Source organism: Abramis brama, assembly GCF_963993115.1.
Source record: "Abramis brama genome assembly, chromosome: 21".
NCBI classification, from domain to species: Eukaryota; Metazoa; Chordata; class Actinopteri; order Cypriniformes; family Leuciscidae; genus Abramis; species Abramis brama.
Genome location: NC_139983.1, coordinates 2578636 through 2603370, shown reverse-complemented (window position 1 = coordinate 2603370; position 24735 = coordinate 2578636). Strand labels below are relative to the sequence as shown.

At 38.2% G+C, this 24735-nt stretch overlaps 1 protein-coding gene across 2 annotated transcripts; it reads right to left on the bottom strand.

Moving 5' to 3' along the window:
- Window positions 1-2813: 2813 nt before the first annotated feature.
- Window positions 2814-24509, bottom strand: prox2 (prospero homeobox 2). Of its 2 annotated transcripts, XM_084097324.1 has the most exons (6): window positions 24403-24509; window positions 21910-23071; window positions 18662-18769; window positions 9475-9669; window positions 4730-4750; window positions 3360-3647 (listed from the first exon to the last, which is right to left on the bottom strand). In XM_084097324.1, exons 2-6 carry the CDS (start codon window positions 23038-23040, stop codon window positions 3501-3503), a joined length of 1602 nt encoding a protein of 533 aa, XP_083953450.1. In that variant the 5' UTR covers window positions 23041-23071; window positions 24403-24509; the 3' UTR covers window positions 3360-3500. The 2 variants fall into 2 exon arrangements, with proteins under 2 accessions (XP_083953449.1, XP_083953450.1); XM_084097323.1 differs by lacking the exon at window positions 4730-4750 and having other exon boundaries at window positions 2814-3668.
- Between the last annotated feature and the right edge of the window lie 226 nt (window positions 24510-24735).

The following is a 24735-nucleotide window of genomic DNA, read 5'->3' as shown; positions in this document are numbered from 1 at the left end:
CTTACATGGGGGATGTCCAGTTAGCAGAACAGGAACACAGCCGTCAGGAGCTTTGAAAGGGGAAAGGAGGCCTAGCGGCGTCAGTGTGTCATTGTGCCGGACACGTATGCTGCTGTTTGTTCGGTAAAACGCTGAAGGAGAATCTTCACGCAGCTCTTTTCACTCCACCACAGTGACCACAACTGTCCAAACGGGACAGACGCTACAGTGCACTGAACAAACATTCTTCCTGTAACATCAATGAAACATTCGTTCAGAGTTCAAATAAGTTCTCAAAAAGTTAGCGCAAAAACCTTATTTATACATCATTCATCATGGGACTTTTTTTTTCTGAAACGGACTTTCGTCAAACTTGTTTTAAATGTCACTACTTGTCACTAAGTAACATTCTAATAATGTTTGAAGAACGATGAAATTAAACGTTCAGCAACATTTTCAGCTTGTTTAGCAAATATTTTGCGAATATACACACTGCGCATGTGCACAAGGTTTTGATACAGAAAGCATTTGGATTCAAAGGTTTACATATTATGCGTTCAATATCTTCCTATTTAAGATCTACTCCTTTCGATCAGACTGAAATTCGGATCAAGCTCATTCAGATCGTTTGAGGTGTTTTACATTCAGGAGCCATCCCACTGAGACATCAGTCCGATTATTAAAGTCCCCCTGTAATCAATAATTTTATCCCCAAATTTGATCACCAAAATGACTTTTTTATTTATTTAAATTCCTTGAAAAAAATTCTTCATGCCTTAAAATATCTTGACTGTAACTCGACACCCTTGCCTCATTTAGTATACGCGGTTCTATGAATATGCAAATGAGCCCCGCCTCCACTCACTCGCTCAGCTCAGAGATCCACTGGTTGACGATCACACGTTGATCTGATTGGTTACAAGGTAGTTTGTGACGTCAGAAACACCAGCGATTTCAAAGCGTGTTTTTGAGACTGTCTTTGGTTCACTGCAGTTTTAAGGAGGAAATACTCAGCAATGGAGTCGACTTATGAATTTACACATGGTTTGTCTTAAAGCAGATTAAAAACACCATAGACACATAAACAACATTAAAAGCTGGATTTTCAGGACTTTAACAGATTAGGGTGCATGTAGAAATTGCCAATCATTGTTTGTATTTTTTATTATTGCACCATTTTTAACCTTTTGGTTCTCTTTGCATGGCAGTCAAATTTGACCAATTTTTGATTTATAAATGAGATGAATGTACTATATTTTAATTTGACAATGTTTTTTATTTCATATTTTGTATTTGTTATGATACTAAATAATATTTATGCAGTAGTTTCATTTATTCACTTTTTGAGCATAGACCTGAAACTGACATTTCCAATTAAAACTGTCGTAAATCTTGGATGTTTTGGATCACAGACTGAAGTTTGGTCTCTTTTTTAAAGACGACACTTGGCAGATTATTGCTGAAGTGAAAAAAGTTTAAAAACATGAATTTAAAAAAAGTTTGTATTTATTGTTATTAAAAATGCACATAAATACTATTTTCAATACTATTTTACTATTTTCTAACACACGTTTTACTCTAAAACTGTGAGAAAATCAAAGCCATAAATCTTAACAAGTTGTGATCCAAATTTGAGGTTGATATCTCCAAAAATGAGCTGTCAGTGAGATGTTATTCGGCTGCAGGAAATTCGTTTCCCATTAATTTCCAATGTGCTCATTTTTAACTGTGAGGACTAGGGATGGTAAGATTCACCGATTCGCATCGGTGCATCGGCATAAAAGCTAACGATGCGATGCATCGATTTAAATAAGTGTGCATCGGATAAGTTGGCATTTGTATCGCGATGCATCGTTTCTAACATATTTGCATCGGTAAAAAACGATTTATTCATTTATATTTATTAGTAGATGCGCTATACTTCTACTATTTAGAAAGTGATCAATCATTTGTGACCAATATTTTATTATGTAACTGCTGCGTCCACAACGAACGCGAATAGAGCGTCTGGAGCTAGTGGTTTCCATGTTAAAAAGACGCGTTGACGCGCATCTGGTGGTCTTGCGGCGCGATGGACGCGATTTCCCCTCATTCGCGTCTCATCACCATCACTCAACTGTTGCTCAAGCGCGTTCTCTCATCACCACTGCTGCAGCTGCTACGTGAATATGACGCATCACAACACTACGGAGTGCGAGGCGTGTCATTAGAGTCACCTACAACCTTAAAGTAGGATATATATATATATTTGCATTTGAATACAGTTATGAACGTTTATTTTTATTATTGTTTGTTAAAACAGCATCTTCTTTCAGCTGAACATTTTTTTTATTTTTTTTGTTGTGAAAACCAAATCTTTTGTTTGTGAAAGAGCCATTAAAAGTCAGGCACTTAAGCTACTTTATGATTTGCTGTATGTCTGATATTTATTTTAAAATAAATAAAAGTTAACTATCTATAATTGCATAGCATCATATTACATTGAATCGCATCGCGCTGAATCGCATCGAAATCGTATCGCACCGCATCGTAATAGTAGTGAATCGTATCGCATCGCATCGGTAGCTGCTTATATATCTTTAATGTATCGTATCGGCCTTAATTATGGAGATGCCCATCCCTAGTGAGGACCATTTAACCTGTTCAAATCATGTCCATGATTCATTTTTTTTAGTTCACACAGCAAGTGTCAAAACCTTTACCAAGTTTTGTACCATTCTGATGAAGTAAAACATTTTTTTTTTTTTTTTAGACCAGTTAAATCTGTATTTAAGAGATGGAAGACAGGTCAAAATTTGGTCATATTTTGCTACAATAAAATAACAGCAAACAGGTTTGGATTGTCACAATTTATTTATTTTTTATTTTATTTTTTGGGGGGGATTATTTCTTTATGTTGAAAGAAAGCGCTTATATCAGAACCCTCAAAAAAATAACCCCATATTAACTGCAGCAATATGAATCTTTTATTATTAAATGAAAAACCACACACTGCTAGATAATGATAAACAAGAATATGAAAACCAGTATACATGAGATTGGCAAATTCTGAGGGAAATGCTTCTACATGCAATATATTTTACTCTGGGGTCCCACATAAACAGCAATATTCCACCTTTACTCATATCATACAGCTAAATTATACTTATTTACACCTTTTTTATTATTACAGATGCTTCATGAGATACTTCACAGAAGAAACAAATGCACATTAAAAACACAAATCATAACTGCTTTTCCAGTTCATTACCAGGACTAAAAAACACACCACACATTTGTCTACAGTGGCATTATAAAAGCAAAATATATTACATTGAAAAACCAAAATCCAAACTATTATTGTTATTATTAAACAAGCCTATTCCACAGACAAAATGAAACAAACTCGCTGGCAGTCAACAGCAAAATATTTAGAATATATATTTAGATTTGTCTATAAAGCTGACGATTCACTTATAAAAAGACACATGTGTGATTGACACTCATGATAAATAAAGCGTCCTGTAGGTGGCGCTCTGGGTTTACAGGTAGGAAGGGGATTTGAAGTCCTCGGGAACGTCACTGTCCAGTTTGCAGATGACCTTGTAGATGGCTTTCTTCCAGGAGGGGTCGGAGTCTTTGGAGAGGGAGACGGCACTGAAGAACTCCTGAAGTGTGATTTCAGCGACCTCCAGGAATCTGTCAGGAACCTGAGGAACACACGTTTGAAACAGACCTCAGTTAATCACTGATTACACACTCAATAGACCCTTTTTGAAAAAAGTCACAATGTTTACTAACTGAAAAGGGGTCTATAATGCAGTGTGTGAACCCTCACTAGTGCTACTGTGATCAGACTGAGTGTGTAAGTGCAGTGTTTGTGCAACAGTCATCACGAGTGATTCTTCAAATGATGTGTTGAGAACAGCAAACCAGATCACCTTAGAAACACCTTAGTTACCAGCCACAAACACAATGCCAGCACCTAGCAACAACCCAGGACAACTAAATAACAAGCATCCAGAATGCCCCAGCAATAACCTAAAATGCCTTAGCAACCACTCAGAACACACATGCCTAGAAACCACTTAACAATGCCTTAGCAACAACAATTTAAAATTTCAGCGACCTCCAAGAATCTGTCAGGAACCTGAGGAACACACGTTTGAAACAGACCTCAGTTAATCACTGATTACACACTCAATAGACCCTTTTTGAAAAACGTCACAATGTTTACTAATTGAAAAGGGGTCTATACTGCAGTGAGTGAACCCTCACTAGTGCTACTGTGATCAGACTGAGTGTGTAAGTGCAGTGTTTGTGCAACAGTCATCACGAGTGATTCTTCAAATTATGTGTTAATGAGAACAGCAAACCAGATCACCTTAGAAACACCTTAGTTACCAGCCAGTAACACAATGCCAGCACCTAGCAACAACCCAGGACACACTAGCAACTACATAACAAGCATCCAGAATGCCCCAGCAATAACCTAAAATGCCTTAGCAACCACTCAGAACACCTATGCAACCACTTGGAACATCCTAGCAACCACCTAACAACCAGCCAAAATACCCCAGCAACAACCTAAAATGCCTTAGCAGCCACTCATAACACCTATGGCAACCACTTAGATCATCTTAGCAACCACCTAACAACCACCTAAAATACTCCAGCAACAACCTAAAATGCTTTAGCAACCACCCAGGACAGACATGCCTAGAAACCACTTAAAAATGCCTTAGCAAAAACAATTTTAAATTTCAGCGACCTCCAAGAATCTGTCAGGAACCTGAGAAATAAACGTTTGAAACAGACCTCAGTTAATCACTGATTACACACTCAATAGACCCTTTTTGAAAAACGATGTTTACAATGTTTACTAACTGAAAAGGGGTCTATACTGCAGTGAGTGAACACTCACTAGTGCTACTGTGATAAGACTGAGTGTGTAAGTGCAGTGAAACGCCTTAGTTGCCAGGCAGAATGCCATGGCAACCACCCAGAACTACAATGCCAGCACCTAGCAACCACCCAGGACACCCATGCAAGCATCCATAATAGCCCAGCAACAACCTAAAATGCCTTAACAACCACCCACAACACCCATGCAACAACCTAGCAACTACTTAGAGCATCCTAGCAACCACCTAACAACCACCCAAAATACCTCAGCAACAACCTAAAACACCTTAGCAACCACCCAGAACACACTAGCCTTGAAACCACCAAACAATGCCTTAGCAACCAAACAGAATTCCATAGCAACCACCTAACAACCAACCAAAAGATCCAACAATGACCTAAAATGCCTTAGCAGCCACCTAGAACACACTAGGCTTGAAACCACCTAGTAATGCCCTAGCAACCACCAAGAACCACAATGCTAGCTCCTAGCAACCACCCAGCACACCCCACCAACTACTTAACAAGCATTCATAATGCTCCAGCGACAACCTAAAATGCCTTAGCAACCACCCAGAACACAGCACCCTAACCTTAGCAACCCCAGAATTTCCTGGCAACCACCCAGAACTACAATGCAAGTACTTGGCAAACACCCATCAACCACACAGAATGCTCTAGTAACAACTTAGTAATCTCTAGTAATGCCTTAGCTCAGAACACCCTATCCTATAAACCATCTAACATCAACCCAAAATACCCTAGCAACAACCTAAAATGCCTTAGCAACCACACAGAACACACATGCCTAGAAACCACTTAACAATGCCTTATCAACCAGAACACCCTAGCCCATAATTTATTTCATGTATAGAGCGCTTTTAACAATACAGCAGCTTTACAGTGATAATAGCAGATTACAGTAACAGAGATTGTTTTGGCTTTACAACAGCTCTAGAATAAAGTTATTGTCCAGCTAAAGTTAGTTTTGATTGATTGATTGAAAAAGTGTAAACGTTATCATCTCCGCGTAAACGTCAAAAACGTGAATCTGTGGAAGCGGTGACGGCGTGCACATGCGTATTACGTGTTTAGTCTATAGACCTTATGTAGCCCCGCCCCTTTTCAGCGCTGCGCTCGTTGTCTTGTATTTTCACTGCGATCTTACGCATTTATGAATGAACGGCTCGTTTGAATATCTTCTCGGTCTACTGACATTTGTTAAGACATCAACTTTAAATATTACAATCCTCATGATAACTTTTAATAACTTTACAATAAGTAAATCCACTTCTCCAGCTAATCACTCCTCGACAGCGATGCCATAGAGATATACAGAGCGACCGCAAAAACAGAAGTTCAAAGACAATATTCTAAAGAAGCTGCGCGCTTGTTTCTCTGGCGCATCAGGTCTATAGGTATGCGCTCAAGTCCTTGATCTTTACGCAGCATCTTTAATGTTCTCGTTTTAAACCAAATACAGTGTCAGAATCATTAGGTGAGCAGCGTGGATGGACGCTTTGATTGTTGCTTCGAACTTAACTGCTCGGAAAATGCATGAAAGGACAGGGTTCCCATCGCAGGAATCCAGGCGGCGCATCACTTTGAAGGACTCGGGCTTGTGTGTGTGTGTGTGTGTGTGTGTGTGTGTGTGTGTGAGGGTGGGAAGAAGGTGGATCTATCCGGTGGCATTATTTCCCGAAGAGTAGCTCCGCTTCGCTGTTGACAGTTTTGTTTCTCGTGCATCTCCAGACACAAAAGCAGGCCCTGGGAAAGGAATGTCTTGGTGCTGAGGTAAAGACAACTCTCTCGGCTCGTTCCCATCGGCCGGCCCGGCACTCTTGGGATTTCTGGCTTCTTTCGCATCAGTAGCAATCCGAACGGCAGTCAGGCGTGGCCAGGGCATAATCTCAAGTTGTTTTAGCAGATGCTGCAGCTTCCTCTTCCCACAGTTTGGATCTGGGATCATGCGCAGATACAGGTGCGGATCCACTCGTGGGTCAGAACGAGGACACCCGACTGAAAGAACCGGCTCGGACCAGCCTGAATCTCTCTGAGGCTTCGTCTACGTTAATCCGGATGCATTTGAAAACGGCGTTTTCGTTTAAAAGCGCTCTCCGTCCACACTGGCGTTTTCCGGCGTTTCAGTGCGGATGAGAAACTTTTGGAAAACGCCTGAAAACTCTAAATTCACCTTTACAGTGCATGAGTAAACCCTCACAAAAGCTCACTGAGATGATACTGACGGAAAAATAAATAATAAAGTTATGGCGTAATTCTTCTGGCGGGATCATTTTGTTTAGCAAAATATCTCCTCATTCACTGAAGCGTCCAGGTCTCTCTCACTCAGCATTACATGTTTGGTGTAAAACGCTAAAACTGCTCTCATGTTCAGCAAATGCGAGTGAATTTTCTGTCATTTGCAGGACTGTGATATGAAAAGTGTGCAAAGTAACATATTTCAGCAACTGTGTGAAAGTGAACAGCTCATAACAGGCACAACACCGCTATAAACATGAATATCTATTGGTACAATATGTGTCACATGACTAAACTTATGTCATCGTTTTTAAATACCTCTGTTCTGACAGTCCACACTACAACACGAAACAGCGTTTTCAAAAAGCTTTGTTTTCATTAATAAAAGCGCCGTCTCAGTGTGAGCGGAAGGACAAAACGGACCGAGGACAGCCGACTGAAAGAACCAGCCCGAATCTCTGAATCTGGTTTATGATGCAGATCAACATGCTCTACGCTGGGATCCAGTCTTGATGTATATGGGTTTAAATATGTGACCCTGGATCACGTCACCAGTCTCGAGTAGCACGGGTATATTTGTGGCAATAGCCAACAATACATTATATGGGTCAAAATTATAGATTTTTCTTTTATGCCAAAAATCATTAGGATATTAAGTTAAGATCATGTTCCATGAAGATATTTTGTTATAAAAAAAAAAACAATTTGTGAGCAAAATCGCAAACATAAATGGACAACTTTAAAGGCGATTTTCTCAATGTTTAGATTTTTTTGCACGCTCAGATTCCAGATTTTCTCGGTTGTATTTATGTATAAATCTCAATTTAAAAACATTGACCCTTGTGACTGGTTTTGTGGTCCAGGGTCACATTTATCCTCTATTCTTACTAGAGGGTTTGTTTAATGAGGTTTAAATATGTATATTCAAGTGTAAATATGGAAGGCATATTGTTTGTACAATCATTTAATTGTATTTTTTCTTTCACCTTTTTTCAGATTGATTTATTGGAGTGGTGAGCCATAATAGTAATAATTATTGTTGTTGCATACTTCTTTTTCTTTTTTCCTCTTTTTCTTTCTCTGTGTTGTTCTCTTATTCGATTTTAGGTTATGTTTGTAATGTTTGAAAATTAATAAACACATTTAAAAAAATCAAACAAAAAAAACTAAATCCTGATGTGCACTTAAACAGTAACTGAACTTTATCTAGCAAATAATCATTGTACTTATGTCATTTATTAACAAATTAGCGCATAAAAGCGCTGATGGGAGTGGAAAGTTATGCGCGTGATCTACTGACGACACGCAAATTAAAGAACAAGATCATTTCCATAATGACCAACACAATCTACCAAGAGCAGCGCAAATTACCATCTTGCTTTTAAATAATTGCCCAAATACCAGTAAACTGACGAGCGCAAACCTTAGTAAATCACCCAGCATGATTCATTTAATTACTCTCCTCCCATAAACACTGCGCCTGAAAGGGAAACTCCTAGAAATGCAATAAAATCATCCGCAAAAATAACCCAGTCCACGTCTTTTCAGCGCTAATTTTTCACTGTGTGTCTTTAGTAAACCTGACAGTAGTTTTTAACGCTAAAAGAGGGTTTGCGCTGGAAGCTGTTAGTAAATCAAGTAAGCTCAAGATGAGCTCAATCGACAGCATTTATGGTATGATGTTGATTACTGCTAAAAAAAATATTTTGGTTTGATAATTTTCTTTAAAAAAGCACAACGTGAGGCGCTTACAACGATGCCAATCTGTAAACATTAAAGTCCCCCTGTAGTCAATAATCTTATTCCTTAAAACTCGTTTTTTAATGCTTTTAATGTTGTTTATGTGTCTATGTGGTGTTTTTAATGTGCTTTAAGACAAATCATGTGTAAATTCATAAGTCGACTCCATTGCTGAGTATTTCCTCCTTAAAACTGCAGTGAACCAAAGACAGTCTCAAAAACACGCTTTGAAATCACTGGTGTTTCTGACGTCACAAACTACCTTGTAACCAATCAGATCAACGTGTGATCGTCAACCAGTGGATCTCTGAGCCGAGTGAGTGAGTGGAGGCGGGGCTCATTCGCATATTCATAGAACCACGCATACTAAATGAGGCAAGAATGTCGAGTTACAGTCAAGCTGTTTTAAGACATTTTTTTTTTTAAATATGTCATTTTGGTGATCAAAGATGAGTTTTAAGGGATAAAATGATTGACTACAGGGGGACTTTCACACATTTGACCATATTTACATCCATTCCACCTAAAACCAGTGCAGTATCTGCTTGAACTGGTCTATTTAGTTTCAGCAAACATCCAATATTGCGTGTACAGATGTAAAGGCGTGAGTACCTGGAAGTCGTTGGCTTTGTTGTAGTGCATGTTGAGGGCGCGGAAGAGCTCGGACTCTCTGGTGATGGAGATGTCTTTCACATCGTTCACGCCGTCTATGATGGCCTGACGAGCAAACTTCTCCATCTGGATGTAGTAGAACTCTCTGAAGTTGCTGAACCACTTGATCAGCTGGGACGTGATGCAGCGATTGAACTAAAAACATAAAAAAAAAATGATATATCAAAAAATATTAAAAAATATGTGTCAAATTGAGAGGGACTCTTATACGCTGTCGGCATCAGTGTAATACATTTTTATCACTGGTCTGACAGCGCTCGTCAATGTCAGAATGATTGAGATGACCAATCATAAAGAAGGGGGGGGGGGGGTTACTGTTCACAAAACTCAAACATGTATTCCAGCGCGACTCTGGAAAACACCGTATCTAAACATTTAAAATCTGTTTGTGATTCAAACTTCTCTACTTTTTTTTTCTATTTTGCCATTTTGAATTTAAAATATATTATTTACGTGAATTCGTAATCAGATGCAACAAGAGAAGAAACATTAACTTAGTCGTTTCAGCATATTAGGCTCATGATTAAGAGTGAATGGTGCGTATTTTAAACATAAAACATACGAACAGCAGCGGTGTGAGACTTCAACGGGGACATTTCGGGGAATTCAGTCATTTATTCTGTCTTGTGGACGATAGAAACATCTGTTACGTGAATGTCTTCAACAACACATCAGGCTATTTAAAAGAGTGCATTTGACAGAATATTTTAGAGCTGAGCAAATAATTACTTCACTAGAAAAATTCCGTAATTGTTTTCCACAAATTTTCATGGCCTGGAAATCACAATTTTAAAGTTGCCTCAAGTTTCGAGGTTTTCTATGACCATGTTTCAACGCTTTGACTATAGAGACTATAATGTGCTCTCACGATAGTCAGTGTCCGTCCTGAGAAGCGACTGGAAAACATGGGAAAACTGGAAGGAGAGCAGGAGGAATCCCGTAAGGAACAAGCGTCAGCAATCTAGAGTCGTGGCAGTACTTGTTTCATAAACGTTTGTTGGGAACACTTTATAATTATGGTCCGTCATTAATAAGTAACTACAGGTGAAACTCGAAAAATTAGAATATCGTACAAAAGTTCATTTATTTCAGTGATTCAACTTAAAAGGTGAAACTAATATATTACATATAAAATTACATGCAAAGTGAGATATTTCAAGCCTTTATTTGTTATAATTTTGATGATTATGGCTTACAGCTTATGAACATTTTCAAAATTTCAGAGATTTTGAATTTGGGGTTTTCATGAGCTGTATATTGTAATTTGGGTTATTTGCATGTAATTATGCATAATTTACTGTTATTACTATAGTAAGTGCATGTAACATATGTAACAAGGACACTGTAAAATAAAGTGTAACCCACATTAAGACTTCAGCTACTACTATTTTAACTACTATAGAAACAAGCTTAACTAATCAGTAAGTAATATCACATTTAGGAGATAGTTCCTTATTAGGTGATCAATGATTACTTGATGGGATTTGCCTTATTAATAACTATTAACTAAATTACAAATTATAAAGAACATTAGCGTGTGTCTGAGACGTAATCAGTCATCATTTTTACTCTGATTATAGTCATAAAATGCATCACTAATTACTCAAGTGTCGCCTATTTTACCTTATTTTAAAGTGAAAAACATCTTTTCCTCTTTATAATAATGGTCCAGATCTCTAGTAGTTCCTGAAGAGTGACTAGGCAACACTTGAGTAATTAGTGATGCATTTTATGACCTCAGACACGTTAATGTTGTGGTTAGTAATTAATTAATAATTCTTTATAATTTGTCATAACTACCTATTAGTTCTTAATGATGACAATCTCATTAAGTAAATATTGATCACCTAATAAGGAACTATCTTAGTCCTATATTTGATATTACTTACTGATTAGTTAAGTTTGTTTCTATAGTAGTTAATAGTAGAAGCTGAGGTGTTAATGTGGGTTACACTTTATTTTACAGTGTCCTTGTTACACGTTAGATGTATTTACCATAGTAATAACAGTAAATTATGCATAATTACATGCAACTAACCCTCAACCAAACCCTAACCCTACTCTAACCCTATAGTAAGTACATGTAGTTACTTAGTATTACTCAGTATATATAATTACACTGTAACAATGATACCTTAAAATAAAGTGTAACGCTAACGTGTTACTACTCATTAGTCCTGCATAGTTACTTATTAATGACGGACCATTATTATAAAGTGTTACCGAGTTTGTTTGTTGTGTTTGTTGTTATTCTAGCGCTGGCTTTCCACACTATTTTCAGCAACACACTCCTGTTTAAAGGGCTGTGGTCACACCTCGTCTTTCCCAGCGATGTCTTGCACACAGAATCACATCTATCCAAACAGCAGATGAAACCGCTATTCACATCAGCGCTGTTATTACAGCCCTGATCCGATCTCAGAGCTCAGAGCTGCCCAAGGGCTCAAAGACGCTTCTTCTGGCGGAGTGTGAGAAAGGGGTCAGGAGGAAAGTGGCTTCGGCTGACGGGAATGGGATCGGGCACTGGGATTAGTCCAGGCTTTGTGTGCTGTGACTTCCCACAGGAGTTCGCCGGGACTCTCCTTGCTCCTTGATTCCAGTTCACATTGATACACGGAAGAAAAAAATCTGTATTATGTATTTTTAAGGCCAGACAGGGAGTTTGTTGAGGTCAATTTGTAGAGAGAGACTGCACGCCTGCGCACATATATATTCAAACGCGCATATAGACTAAACACGTAATGCGCATGTGAACGCCGTCAGCGCTTTCACAGATTCATGTTTTTGAAGTTTATGCGGAGATGATAACGCTTTTCAACATTTTTCAAGGTTTGCGTTCTCGAGCAACGAGAGTCGTGTTAGCGGCCCCGAAGTTAATAACTAATGATCTTCGCAACGGAAGTGAATCAATCAAAACTAACTTTAGCTGGACAATAACTTTATTCTAGAGCTGCTGTAAAGACAAAACAATCTCTGTTACTGTAATCTCCTATTATCACTGTAAAGCTGCTTTGAATCTATCTATATTGTTAAAGCGCTGTATAAATGAAGGAGACTCGACTGGCTGACGATCAGTGGTCAGGAAAGCCTGTGATGGACGAACACACGAGACTCAGTGTCAGAAAGCTCCTCATCTTTTACAGTGAACTTCATTTTCTGGGCCATTTTTCTGCTTTCTGTGTGTATCATTTGCTTCCTTAAAGTCCCCATGAAATCAAAATTGTAATCTTGAATCAGAATAACTTCCTCTCCCTCTTTTTTTTTAATGGAATATTTTAGTATTTATTCTAAATGATTTATCGGTGCACATCATTATTGTTTTAATAATCTTGAGTCAGAATAAGTGCAGCATCTCTTCTCTTCTCTGATGACGAGGGCGGGGCTATAACCTGTCACTCACAGGAGATCAGCCAATAGCAAACCACAACCATCCAACCAGCCAATCAATTCCCCACAGACACAATCAAGCCCCGCCCACATTTGTTCTCGTTCCAGAAGCGTTTCACTCGATATACGACACAATAGAGAAGAATAGACTTCAGTTTCCGTCATGGATTTGTCACATACTGTTGTGGTCATATTTGTTGCTATTGTTGAGTGCAGAAACATCCTCATGACTGATTCCTGATATAACCAAACCTTCATGAAACACTACTGTCAAAACCAATATTATCAGACAAGCTTTTGTGCTTTCCTTATGTTAGTCTGTGGAGAATCTGTGATTTAAAACAGAATTGAATAGAAATTATCTAAATACACAGTAACACTTTATTTTAAGGTGACGTAGTCATACGTTACTACATGTACTTACTATAGTAACAACAGAAAATTATGCATAATTACAAGTAACTAACCCTAAACCAAACGTACATGGTTAATTAATATTACTTAGTACTTACGTCACCTTAAAATTACGTGTAGCCAAACCAAACACTTCCGCCTTTAAAAATAACATCTCTATCTATCTGACATTATATCTTTAACATCGTCAGATCTGTTTGACCACATGATTCAAACTGAAACAGTTTCTCTTATCTGTCGTCAGTATTGTATGTTCATCAACCTCAGTAATTCAATCTCAACCACACAATGTTTTCCTGACACCATAATACTGGTGTGACGAGGTTTATTATAAATTGTGACTTTCAACAATGAAACAGGGTTTTACAAAGAGATTTTTCTTCAATAATGTGCAATTTATTACAAAGAACAAAACAAAACTGAATCTTATTTAAATATATTATATAGTTCTATGTAATATATAATGTTGAACTTCAGGGTTTGGCTTATGGATAGTAATTGTGGAAATTGTAGCCTTAGAGAGGCTGTAAGCACATGTTTAGGCCTGTGGATAATAGTTTAACCTGTTAACTGTCAAATCTGAAGTTGATATCACAAGACTTGAGGTTCCTGTGAGATTTTGTTCAGGCGCTGTACCAAAGATCGCCACTGGGTGACGGCCTCAGTTTACTGAACTTTATTGAAAGTGAAAATAGTAGGGATGGGGCCGATCCGATCCAGTATCGGTATCGGGGCCGATACCAGCGTAATTCACGTATCGGATTTTCCCGATCCAACCTGCGGAGATATCCGATATCCATGAGTCATGTCTGCGCTTTAACGTTGTCTGCTGAAATGACTCCAAAAGTGATTCCCGCCGGCGAGTCTGCTAGCTGGCTGCAAACTGCGGAATGGATTTCCTAAACAGATGCGCGGCTCAATGAGACACAGAGTTATGAGACACGCCCCTGCTCAGGAAATCCATTTCGCAGTTTGCAACTAGCCAACAACGTCCTCTGTGTGGAAAAATACTTCACACTGGAAACACCGCAGAGCAAGACAGCAAAATGCAATGTTTGCGAAGCCGTAATTCAGAGCTCTTTGAAGCTCCCTCGCGTCGTACAACACAACGAACGCAATCAAACATTTAAAAAAGCACCACGTTACTGTGCGTTCACACCAAACGCGAATAGCGCGTCAAGTTCGCGTCTACCGCGTCTAGTTGGACGCTTGAATATTTTGAATCCATTTGCGCGTCCAGAGCGAAATTGACGCGCGTTTGAGGTGAAATCCGCTTGTCTGTTTGCAAGATGCTGATGTTGATCGAGCATTCATCGAGACGAGTTACCATGTGTGTAAGATGTTTACACTTGCACTTTTCTTATATTTCAAGACTCAAGTATTTGACATTTTGGGAATGTAATAAATATTGACATGACAATCAATTTGAAACCTGTACAGTTGCATAGTTGTTTTCAGAATGGGATTTTTCCTGTTAACAGGATTTCCTGTTTTTTTTTACTTACTTTTCTGACCTTATACTTACCTCAAGTTGCCTTTTGGGACATACATGCATACATACGTACATATCATACTTGCCTGTTGAGAGAAGTTTATTTCAGCATCATATAAAATAAACAATATTAAAGCAAGAAACACAGCTCTGGTATCGGAATAGTATCGGTATCGGCCGATATCCAAATTCAGGTATCGGGATCGGATCGGAAGTGAAAAAATGTGGATCGGTGCATCCCTAGAAAATAGCGATAAATTCAATTTACACTATGTAAAAATAGCAGTATATTCTTTGCAATAAGTAATAGTTAGATGCTATTTATTAGAGGTCGACCGATAGTGGATTTTACCGATACCGATATTTAGCTTTGACCGTACGTGCCGATAACCGATTAATCAACCGATATTTTTAAAATGGATACTGGATTAAAAAAAACATACCACTGCTGAACTGAAATGTGCTAAATTAAATAAATATATAAATATGAATATATTAAAATGAGAAGTTCTACAGAACGAATTCTACAGAAAATAATTTAAACATTAAAATATTACAGGTTTCTTTAGCTATAGATAGGTAATATCTATAGATATAAACTAATGGAAATAGATGGTAACAATTGCGACATTAAACATTAGGTTTGCGTGTGTTTTTGTCACATTGTTTTAACCGCTTGAGGCACTAATGTTAGAGTCCTCTCAGACTCGCCGGCGAACACACTGCTGTTCTTTCTCTGCTAATGAAGCATCTAGTCAACAAATTAATTACTTTATAATGATATGGCAACATGGACTGTAGTGTTCTGTATTCATACCGTTTCGCTGTCTGTGTTTTAAATGCACATCTGAAGTGTCAGCGCTCTCCGTGAAGCGCACAGCCTCACCTGTTACAATAAACAACTCGAGTCGCCAGTGATAGTTTGTTATTCCGCCTCTAGAGGGCGCTCTCGCTCTGTGTAATGACTGCACACTCTTCTCAGCCGCTCCAGCAACGGATGCAAACCCGGAAAAACTGTCGGTGTGGAATTTTACCGATAACGATAGTTCCACCAATCAACTATCGGTACCGATATATCGGCAAAACCGATGAAATGGTCGACCTCTACTATTTATACTTGTAAATAGTGGCAGATACTATTTGCAACACTGTGTAGTTATACATTAAACGGTATGCAATAACAACATAGAGAGTCAATTATTATATTCATTGAATGGATTCTGCCGTATTGGGACAATAAAGCCCTTCCTAACCCTAACCTTAAACACTTTATTATTAAACACACGTTAGACACTTTATTTCCACTTTTTGAATATTTTCTTCATTTTTATTGAACATAAATGCCTCTCTGATCTCATATGTGATGGGAAAAGGGAGTAAGTGGGTCAGTGGGTGGAGTTAGAGTAAATAGCCTTTTTTCTTTCACAAATCAATAGATTTCTGTCACAATATCACTTCTATCAAAACAGCAACCAATATGCGACCTTGAGTCTCCGACCTTTCCGACCATACATGTTTTGTCAAGATTAGACAAAGATTTGGTTATAAAATAGTGAAATAAATGTTGTAATATGAAACTTGACACCGCCCACAAGGGGGAGGAGCTTAATAAAAGGTATTAAAGTACCAGTTTCAAAATGTTTTTCACAGGATGATTTATGATGAATACTGAAATATGTGATGGGGAAAGGCAGCGGGACATTGACAGCTAACGGGTTAAGAAGCGTCCATTTAAAAACACATTTTTCGAAGGATGTGTCCCTCAATATATATGAGGGACACATGACACTGATGAAGGGTTGAACCTGAAAACGTTTTGCACTCTTGCACTTTATTTGTGGCCTCTGGACAATAAAATCCCGTGGCCTATATTCGTGTGCGGATCTCTTTTTTCTTATTTTTGATTTCCTTTTGGATCTACGCACCGCAAGAAGAAGATATCACTCATCAGTTTGGGACTAATGTTTGGCGCTACGCCTTTCCATCCTCTCGAAATATTCAAGTCAAAATGTTTGGGTTTCCTGACTGACTGTGTGTCGTGTCTTAAACCGCAGGGCTCACTGATGTGCCGTCTGATGGAGAACCAACGAGAGAGTCATGAAATAACACACAAGCTTTTTCCTGTTGTGTTGACTCATCACAACACTTGTGCCTCAGGACACGTTACACACTCACAGGATATGCCGCTAGACACACACACACACACACACTATCCGCGGCTCAGCGCTCTGCTATTGTAGTGTGCTGAAAGCTGGCGGGCTGAAGGGTTAACGCTGAATAGAGGAGGTTGTGCTCCTCTCCACAGACTCTTTTGTCTCCTTTTGCTGACTTGAGAAACTCTTCTTTTAACTTTGTCAGAGTTAAACCAGCAGTTCAGGAATCGCCAGCCCAACACACAGGAATATTTGCTCAAGCGTCTAATTTTGTGTTATTTTCCTGTATTTCTGCCAAAGCAATGGAACGTTCTTTTCTGAATTCACAATCCATGTGATTTTTTTTTAAGCTTAACTGATTATTAGGATAAATATAGATTAAGATAAAAGAGATAAAAGTAATAATGTTGTACTTATAAAATAAATATAATTGGTTTACTGGACACTCTTAGAAGAAAAGGTTATATATGGAAACATAAGGCTTTTCATATAAAGAACCGTCCATCATGGGAATATTTTATGGATTTATTTTGAATTAATAGGGTCCTATGATGAACGGAATCGCGGAATTTACTGGATAATATAGACTAGTTTCTGTGAATATTAAACCTCAAAAATACTATTTCTAAATGAATCCTGCATGTTCTGCATGTCTTCGTTTCATTTCAACACGTCAAAATAAAAGTTCGGTTTAACTTGAAGAAATTGTGACAGAAAAACATTACTTTTGTACAGTAGCTTTTTAGGTACGTCTCAATGTAATAATAATACGAACACTAATAATAATAATACATTATTATTAAAACTTTATTTTTTAAGAAACAATCACAATTTTTCTTCCTTTTTTAATTTTAACAGTAAAGCTCTGTTGTGCAGCATTTTGTTTGACAAAAACTGTTTGTTTAAATTCATTTGATTAAATGATAAATTAAATTAATGTTTTATGCTTTCATTTGATTGCCAGAAAAAGGCAAACAAAAAAAAATCATAGAAATGAAAAGTAAAAAATAAAATAAAAGTAATTGTTTTTATGAATTTAATTGATTAGACATGCTTTTTGATTATTCAAATTTAATTAAACCAGTAAAATGGAATCCAGCAAAACAGAAAACACAGAATTTAGTAAAAAATTAAACTGAATTAGAGAAAAAAATGTAATAAAACTCTAAACATGTCATTTTTGTTAAACCTTTTTTTTTTTAATTGTTGTTAAATTTCATGATTTCAAATTATTATTATTACTAAAATTTAACTAAATCATTAAAATGGGGACCAAAAAAGTTATTTTTTTTTTAAACAGGATTTGTAAAAAATTAAAACTGATTTAATAGGGCCCTAAATAAAATAAAATAAAAAATATTAATTTTTAATTTACTTTTCTTTTCTTTTTTTAAGAAAGTCTCCTGTTAAACATGAAATTATTATGAAAGACATTCCTCCTTATATAGAACCTTTTTGGTATAAAGGGTTCTTTAAAACTGAGTCGAGAGCCCTGGAGTTCAGTATACAGAACCCTACACTTTCTAGTGATCACAGTATAGTAATGAACAACAGGAGAAGCAACACTGACCCATAATTTGACAGACACAAGTGCTCATGTAAATGAATGTGCTTTGTCCCTTTCGAAATAAAGTACAGATAAACACACTGAGCCATACTAGTGTGAAACGCAGTGACATACCTTGACGTCAGGGAAGAAGTTCTTGAGTAAGTTTGAGCTCGGGTAGCGTGTGTAGAAGAACATCAGTTTGGCTTTCTTCAAATGGTTTGGGGTCAGACCTTCCTGAATGTGAAGAGCGTCAAGGCCTCAAAAACCTCACGATAAATAAAGATCACAGAGACCAACCTCGATCCAGCACTGCGCATTAACACACACTCCCAAACAAATACGCATCAATTTGTCCAATTCATCGGCCCAAATGAAGGAACAGCTCCGTGTTGGCCAGAGAGTGGATTAACACGACAGCAGAAACACAGACACAATAATTAGATTAAGCACCTCCAATACAAGCCGTTCGCTCCATATCTGCCGATAATAATTGCTTTGCTGCAAAACACACAGATGCTTTTCCTCAGTGAGGATGAAGAGGATCAGCTTACGTCCTTTTACATGGTCAAATAATCCAGTTTCTTTTTTAAAATTCATTGTTTAGCTCAAAGAAACCACGTAAAGCACAAACACCTGCTATTAAACAATGAATCACTTTGAAACACATTTCCAAAGTGCATTATATAAATCTAATGATGTTTAAAAGCGAAGCACTCTGCATGCTGCAATATTGTCACATATGTGTGTATATATACAGTCAAACCCAAATTTATTCAGACACCTTCAACATTATCTCACATTATCTCAGTTTATTCACTATAGTTTAGAAAATGGTAATAAATATGAGCAGAACTCAGAGTTATGAACTCAGTTGATATTTGACTGGTTTTGTCCGTCCTTCTGTTAGACTGTCTCACACATGAATTATGTTGAATATCTGTCAGCTGTTAAATTTAACTACACAATTAGATTATACCAGTTTAGCTCAACCAATCACCAAGCAATGCTTCATTTTGTTCAGTCTGTGTGTAAAAAGAGCATTAGCAATTAAAGACAAAACACTTAAGAAAACATGATCAGCTCAAAGTGTCCGAATCATTTTTGTTCCCAAATTTTTATGAGTGTCACTGGTAGTCGCTGTATGAGGAATATCTGGGTATAATATGTCACAGTTTACTTTATTCTGAACTGTAGTGTTCTGCACACACTAGTAAAAACACATCAAAAATGGTTTCTGGTGTCTGAATAATCTTTGGTTTGACTGCAGATATATATATGTAGGACTCTGGCCATTGATGGTGGTGTATAATGATGGCTGAGAGCCTGCTTTTCACAAACAACCAAAAGTGACCTCTCTCATCCACTCCGATCGCATCGAGAGTGCAGAAACGTATCCCGCACCTTTTCAAGTCCGAGGAGGGAAAAAATCAGAGAATTTCCAGAAGAGAAACTGTTGCTTTTTCTGCCTTTGAAAATTGGCTTTTGTTCCTAACAATTCTTATCAAAGCCTTGTATTCCTTTTTATTTGTCTTTTCCTGGACTTAAAGTCATTACTGAGCCCAGATTAAAGAAGATGCTACAATTTTCTTTGGGGTTATCGAGATCAAAGCAGAAATTCTCCTTGAAGTCTGCGTCGGTGGAACGGCTCACCGCTGCACTCAATCCTGCGATTGTTCGTCGAGCTCGAGAGCTGGTCGTTTGTTCAGCGCTATCTCGATGTTAACTACTGGATATTAAATAAAAACAGTCAACTAAACAAAGAGGGGGCTTTTTCACAAGCAGCTCAAGCTAAACAAAGAACATCATCCGTGGATAAAAACCTCTCCTGTTTCTCTCCTGCAAACAACTTCATGAGACTGTGAAAAGAGGAATCATCAGTGAGATTTCTTTAATATGTCTCAGTCGCAGCAATACGATTAAACAGAGACTTTTCTCTGTCATCTGAGAAGAAAAATAAGAATCAATAAGACTTGCAGATTTGCAGAGTCACTAAAGACTGTGACCTCAGTATATAAGAGCATGTCTCATCTGCAGATCAGATCAACACTCACACTTCTGACTCGTTTGTGTCTATTCTTATGGAAACATTTCATTAAGGTTTCATTTTTCATGAGTCTTTAGCCTTTATAAATCTTAGATTATGTTAATCTCAACATTTACTGATCAAAAGTCAAAAGCTGTAACATTTGTTAATTAACACAATCAATTGATTTTCTATTATCTAGCATTAACCAATATTAATAAATGCTTTACAAAATATATTGCTTGTACTTATTGCATGTATGTTGACAAAATGGACCTTATTGTAAAGTGTTGCCATTTTATTAATACTAATGAATTTCAGGAGAGAAAAACCAGAACAAACAATTTTCTGGGCAATATTTGCACACTCTATTACAGAACCGTAGGAGGCGCTTCTTATACGGAGCCTTTTCGGCATTTAAAGAGTTATTTAGAACTCTGGAGTTCCATTTAGAACCCTAAGAGCTTTCATCTCGGCTGAGAGAGATCTGATTTCACTCGATCACTTTTGATATCATTTATTGTTCTGTTGTGGCATTAAAGGAAAAGACTAGGGATGCACCGATATGAACATTTTGGCCGATACCCGATAATTCTTTGTATTTGAAAGCCGATAACCGATATATCGGCCGATAAATCTAAATCCAAATTTTTATATAATTTTTGAGAGCCTGATTATAAAAGCAAAAGTCTCATAATGTCCAAATCACACAATTATAATGATGTTCTTATTATAATTGTATGTCGCCTATGCGCTGCACATGTTGCACTTTACTGTATTTTCCTTTTTTGAAGTGATTTCAATCATATTTCAAGCAATTCAAAACCCTCATGTTGAACAGTGCGCATCTGAATGCTGAAATAATCATGAAATAAGTGTTATTACTCAGCTGAAATAATCCATTATGTATCGGCTTTAATATATCGGACAAATTTTCTTATCAGGCGGATCACGATAACATTAAAAATGAACATATATCGGCCGATACCTTAACCGGTTCCATCAGGCGCTTCTTATACGGAACCTTTTTGGCATTTAAAGAGTCATTTAGAACTCTAGAGTTCCATTTAGAACCCTAAGAGCTTTCGTCTCAGTTGAGAGAGATGGAATTTCACTCGATCACTTTTGATATCGTTATCATATCGGCTTTGATATATCGGCCAAATTTTCTCGTCAGGCCGATAACGATAACATTAAAAATGATCATATATCCGTACCGATATGGTGGCCGAAAAGTAAAGACTTTCTTTCTTCTAAACTGATGTTCTGAGGATTGTCGGTCCCCAGACCCTTTAGGTCGGACTGATACAGAAAACACTGGAGAATAATGAAGTGTTATTTATTATTGAAAGGATATATTGAGGGCCATGAAGGAGCTCCTCTCCATGCTCTGCAGATCCGCACACTCCATCTTAACGTGCGGGAGACAGAGCGAGTCCACCGGGACCAGTCCCGCGGGATGATGGTGCTGACCCAGATGATGAGCCTTGGACCTCATGGCCACGCTTTCCCAGGAATGCTCCATGGAGTCCGGAGACGACCTCTCCAGGGAAGCGGGAACGCAGGGAAGCCCGGAGAAGGCCGAGTGCGGGCCGTATTTCAGGAGGTGCTCCAGGATCTGGCTGTCGTGTAAGGGAGTGTTGTAGCCGAACTGGAAAGGGGTTTGGTGGAGCGGGAACGGTCGCTTAACGCCCGGGATCATCTGGGATTGGGAAGGCTTACGGACTACTAAGGATAACGCTTCGGTTTGGCTGTCGCTTTCAAAGTGCTCCCTGCTGACCTCCTCCGAGTCGGATATCTCGGAGCGGGAGTCGTCCTGGCTCGGCTTGTACTCCGGACTCGTGCTCGGCTTCGTCGCGAGCTTCTTGAAGACCGAGTCGATGCTTTCGCTAACGGTGCGGGTCAGCTCGCACTTCAGAGTCTCCTGGAGGTTCTTCACGCTGGATTCGCGGCTCAGTCCCGGCTTGGGCTCGCCCTCGGAGTCGTACACGTGCGAGATCTTCTCCTGGAGCTGGTGCAGGAGTCTCTGCATGCTCTGGAGCTGCTCCTTCAGCTTGTGGCACTCCTCGTCTTTGCTCGTCTTGGGCTTGGCGTCGGGCTCCTGGTGGAGCGGGAGCTTCTGCTTGCGTTTGTCTCGTCGGGAGCGAGCGGATTCGCAGTCTCGTTCCGGATCCCCGTGTGATCCCGCCATCCCTCGGATTATGTTCTCCACGCGCGCACGCTTGGCTTGTAGATGCTGCTCGACGTCCGCCGACAGATCCTCGCCCCCGCTCTGCTCCTCGTCCGTCGCGCCGGACTCGTTGGCGCAGTAGAGCATGTCGAGGGAGCTCAGCTTGCTGTGGATGGTCTTCCGCAGGAGGTGGGATATGACGGAGCCGTTGTAGGGAGCGAGAGGCTCGTCGTACGCGCTTCTGCGGAAACAAGGGAGCATCTGCTCGGATCGGTTGCCTTCACACCCGTCGCTCTGCTCTGCTGGACTCAGATTCATGCTTGTCACAGTCCGTTTGAGCCTTACAAATCTGCATGAGTAGTAAATAAAATCAGACATACATTAGGCATTGCAATAACTCTGCATTCTGTACCACACATGGCTGTCTTATCCTTTAATGCACACAAAAATATGTTTTCTATTAAACATATTCATTGAATTGTGAGTATTGTTTATTATATATATGAAAACAATTGGGTTAATCTTTTTTTAATAGTAAATAAAATCAGAAATACATTAGGCATTGCAATAACTCTGTGTTCTGCTGTTGGTTTTCTTACTGCATTATAAATATATAACGACACCTTAAAATGAAGTGTAACCAATATGTTTAATAAAAAATAGTTTTGCGTGCATTTAAGGATAAGATTCCGTTTGAGCCTTAAAAATCTGTATTAGTAGTAAATAAAATCAGAAATACATTAGGCATTGCAATAACTCTGCATTACGCATCTTATTCTTAAATGCACATACAACTATTTTTTATTAAACATTGAATTGTGATTGAATTGTTTTTGAGCTGATTCCTGTTATTCAAACAGAACAGAGAAATAACATAATATTATATTACATTAAAATAACATTATTTCATAAGATAGTTACAAGAGCACATTTTGTGTTTTTTTCATATATATTTAAAGTGCGTTTCATATCAGTTTGGACTCATCCACAGATGTTCTTCTAATTCTCTCTATATATGTCAATCTGAATACATACTCTATACATACTTTGAACGTTAATATTCAATGTAAACATGTGTTATATATATGAAACATATTCACATAGCCTACATATTCGACTACGTGTCTCTTATGACTGTTTTATTATGAAAATAATTATGTTCAACTTTTTTGAGCTGATTCCTATGTTATTCAAACAGAACAGAGAAATAACATAATATTATATTACATTAAAATAACATTATTTCATAAGATAGTTACAAGAGAGAAACAAAATTATGTATTTTGATATATTTAAAGTGCATTTCATATCAGTTTGGACTCATCCACAGATTTTCTTCTAATTCTCTCTATATACATCGATCTGAATAAATATCTATACACACTTTAGCACTCTTTACACACTTTGAACGTTAATATTCAATGTAAAAACACGTGTAATAAATATGAAACATAGCCTACATAAACGACTAACAGTTACGTGTCTTATGCCTGTGACTGCATATGCGTTTCGTTTCATATCAGTAACGTTACTATAATGAATTGCAACGTTCATATCGCAAAGTATGTTTTTTCTCACAGAAAAAGAGGTAAAAAACAAAGTTAAGCCAATAAAATCGGCAGTTTTATGAGAGAAACTTCCGCACATGATGAGAGAGAGGAGAGGAGAGCGCGCGCTTACCTGTTGCTCCGGAGACGCTTGAGTGACAGTGAGCGCTCGCGGGGGCGCGCGCTCTGATCTCGGTTCGGTGGTGTGGGCGTGGCCAGAGCCTTCCGTCATCAACATGCTAGCCAATCAGAGACCAGACACACAGCCGAGCTAAAACAACTCGGTCACTGAAGTCGTTTCGTGGATTTTATTTTAACTTTTATGTGAACAATTCATTCATTCATTTTATGAAAATGCGATATACACATTCTGCAATGAAAAGATGAAATTCGTAATAGTTTATATAATATTAATAAGCATACATTATAATGCATTACAACGTGTTATTATAAGTATGCTAAGTTG

What these genes read in the sequence shown, in the direction of transcription:
- prox2 (XM_084097323.1), bottom strand. Translation starts at nt 23,040, where the DNA reads ATGAATCTGAGTCCAGCAGAGCAGAGCGACGGGTGTGAAGGCAACCGA. An exon ending in ACTTCTTCCCTGACGTCAAG is followed by an intron (nt 9,670 to 18,661) that starts GTATGTCACTGC and finishes TTATGTTTTTAG; the next exon opens with TTCAATCGCTGCATCACGTC. An exon ending in ACAAAGCCAACGACTTCCAG is followed by an intron (nt 3,669 to 9,474) that starts GTACTCACGCCT and finishes TGTGTTCCTCAG; the next exon opens with GTTCCTGACAGATTCCTGGA.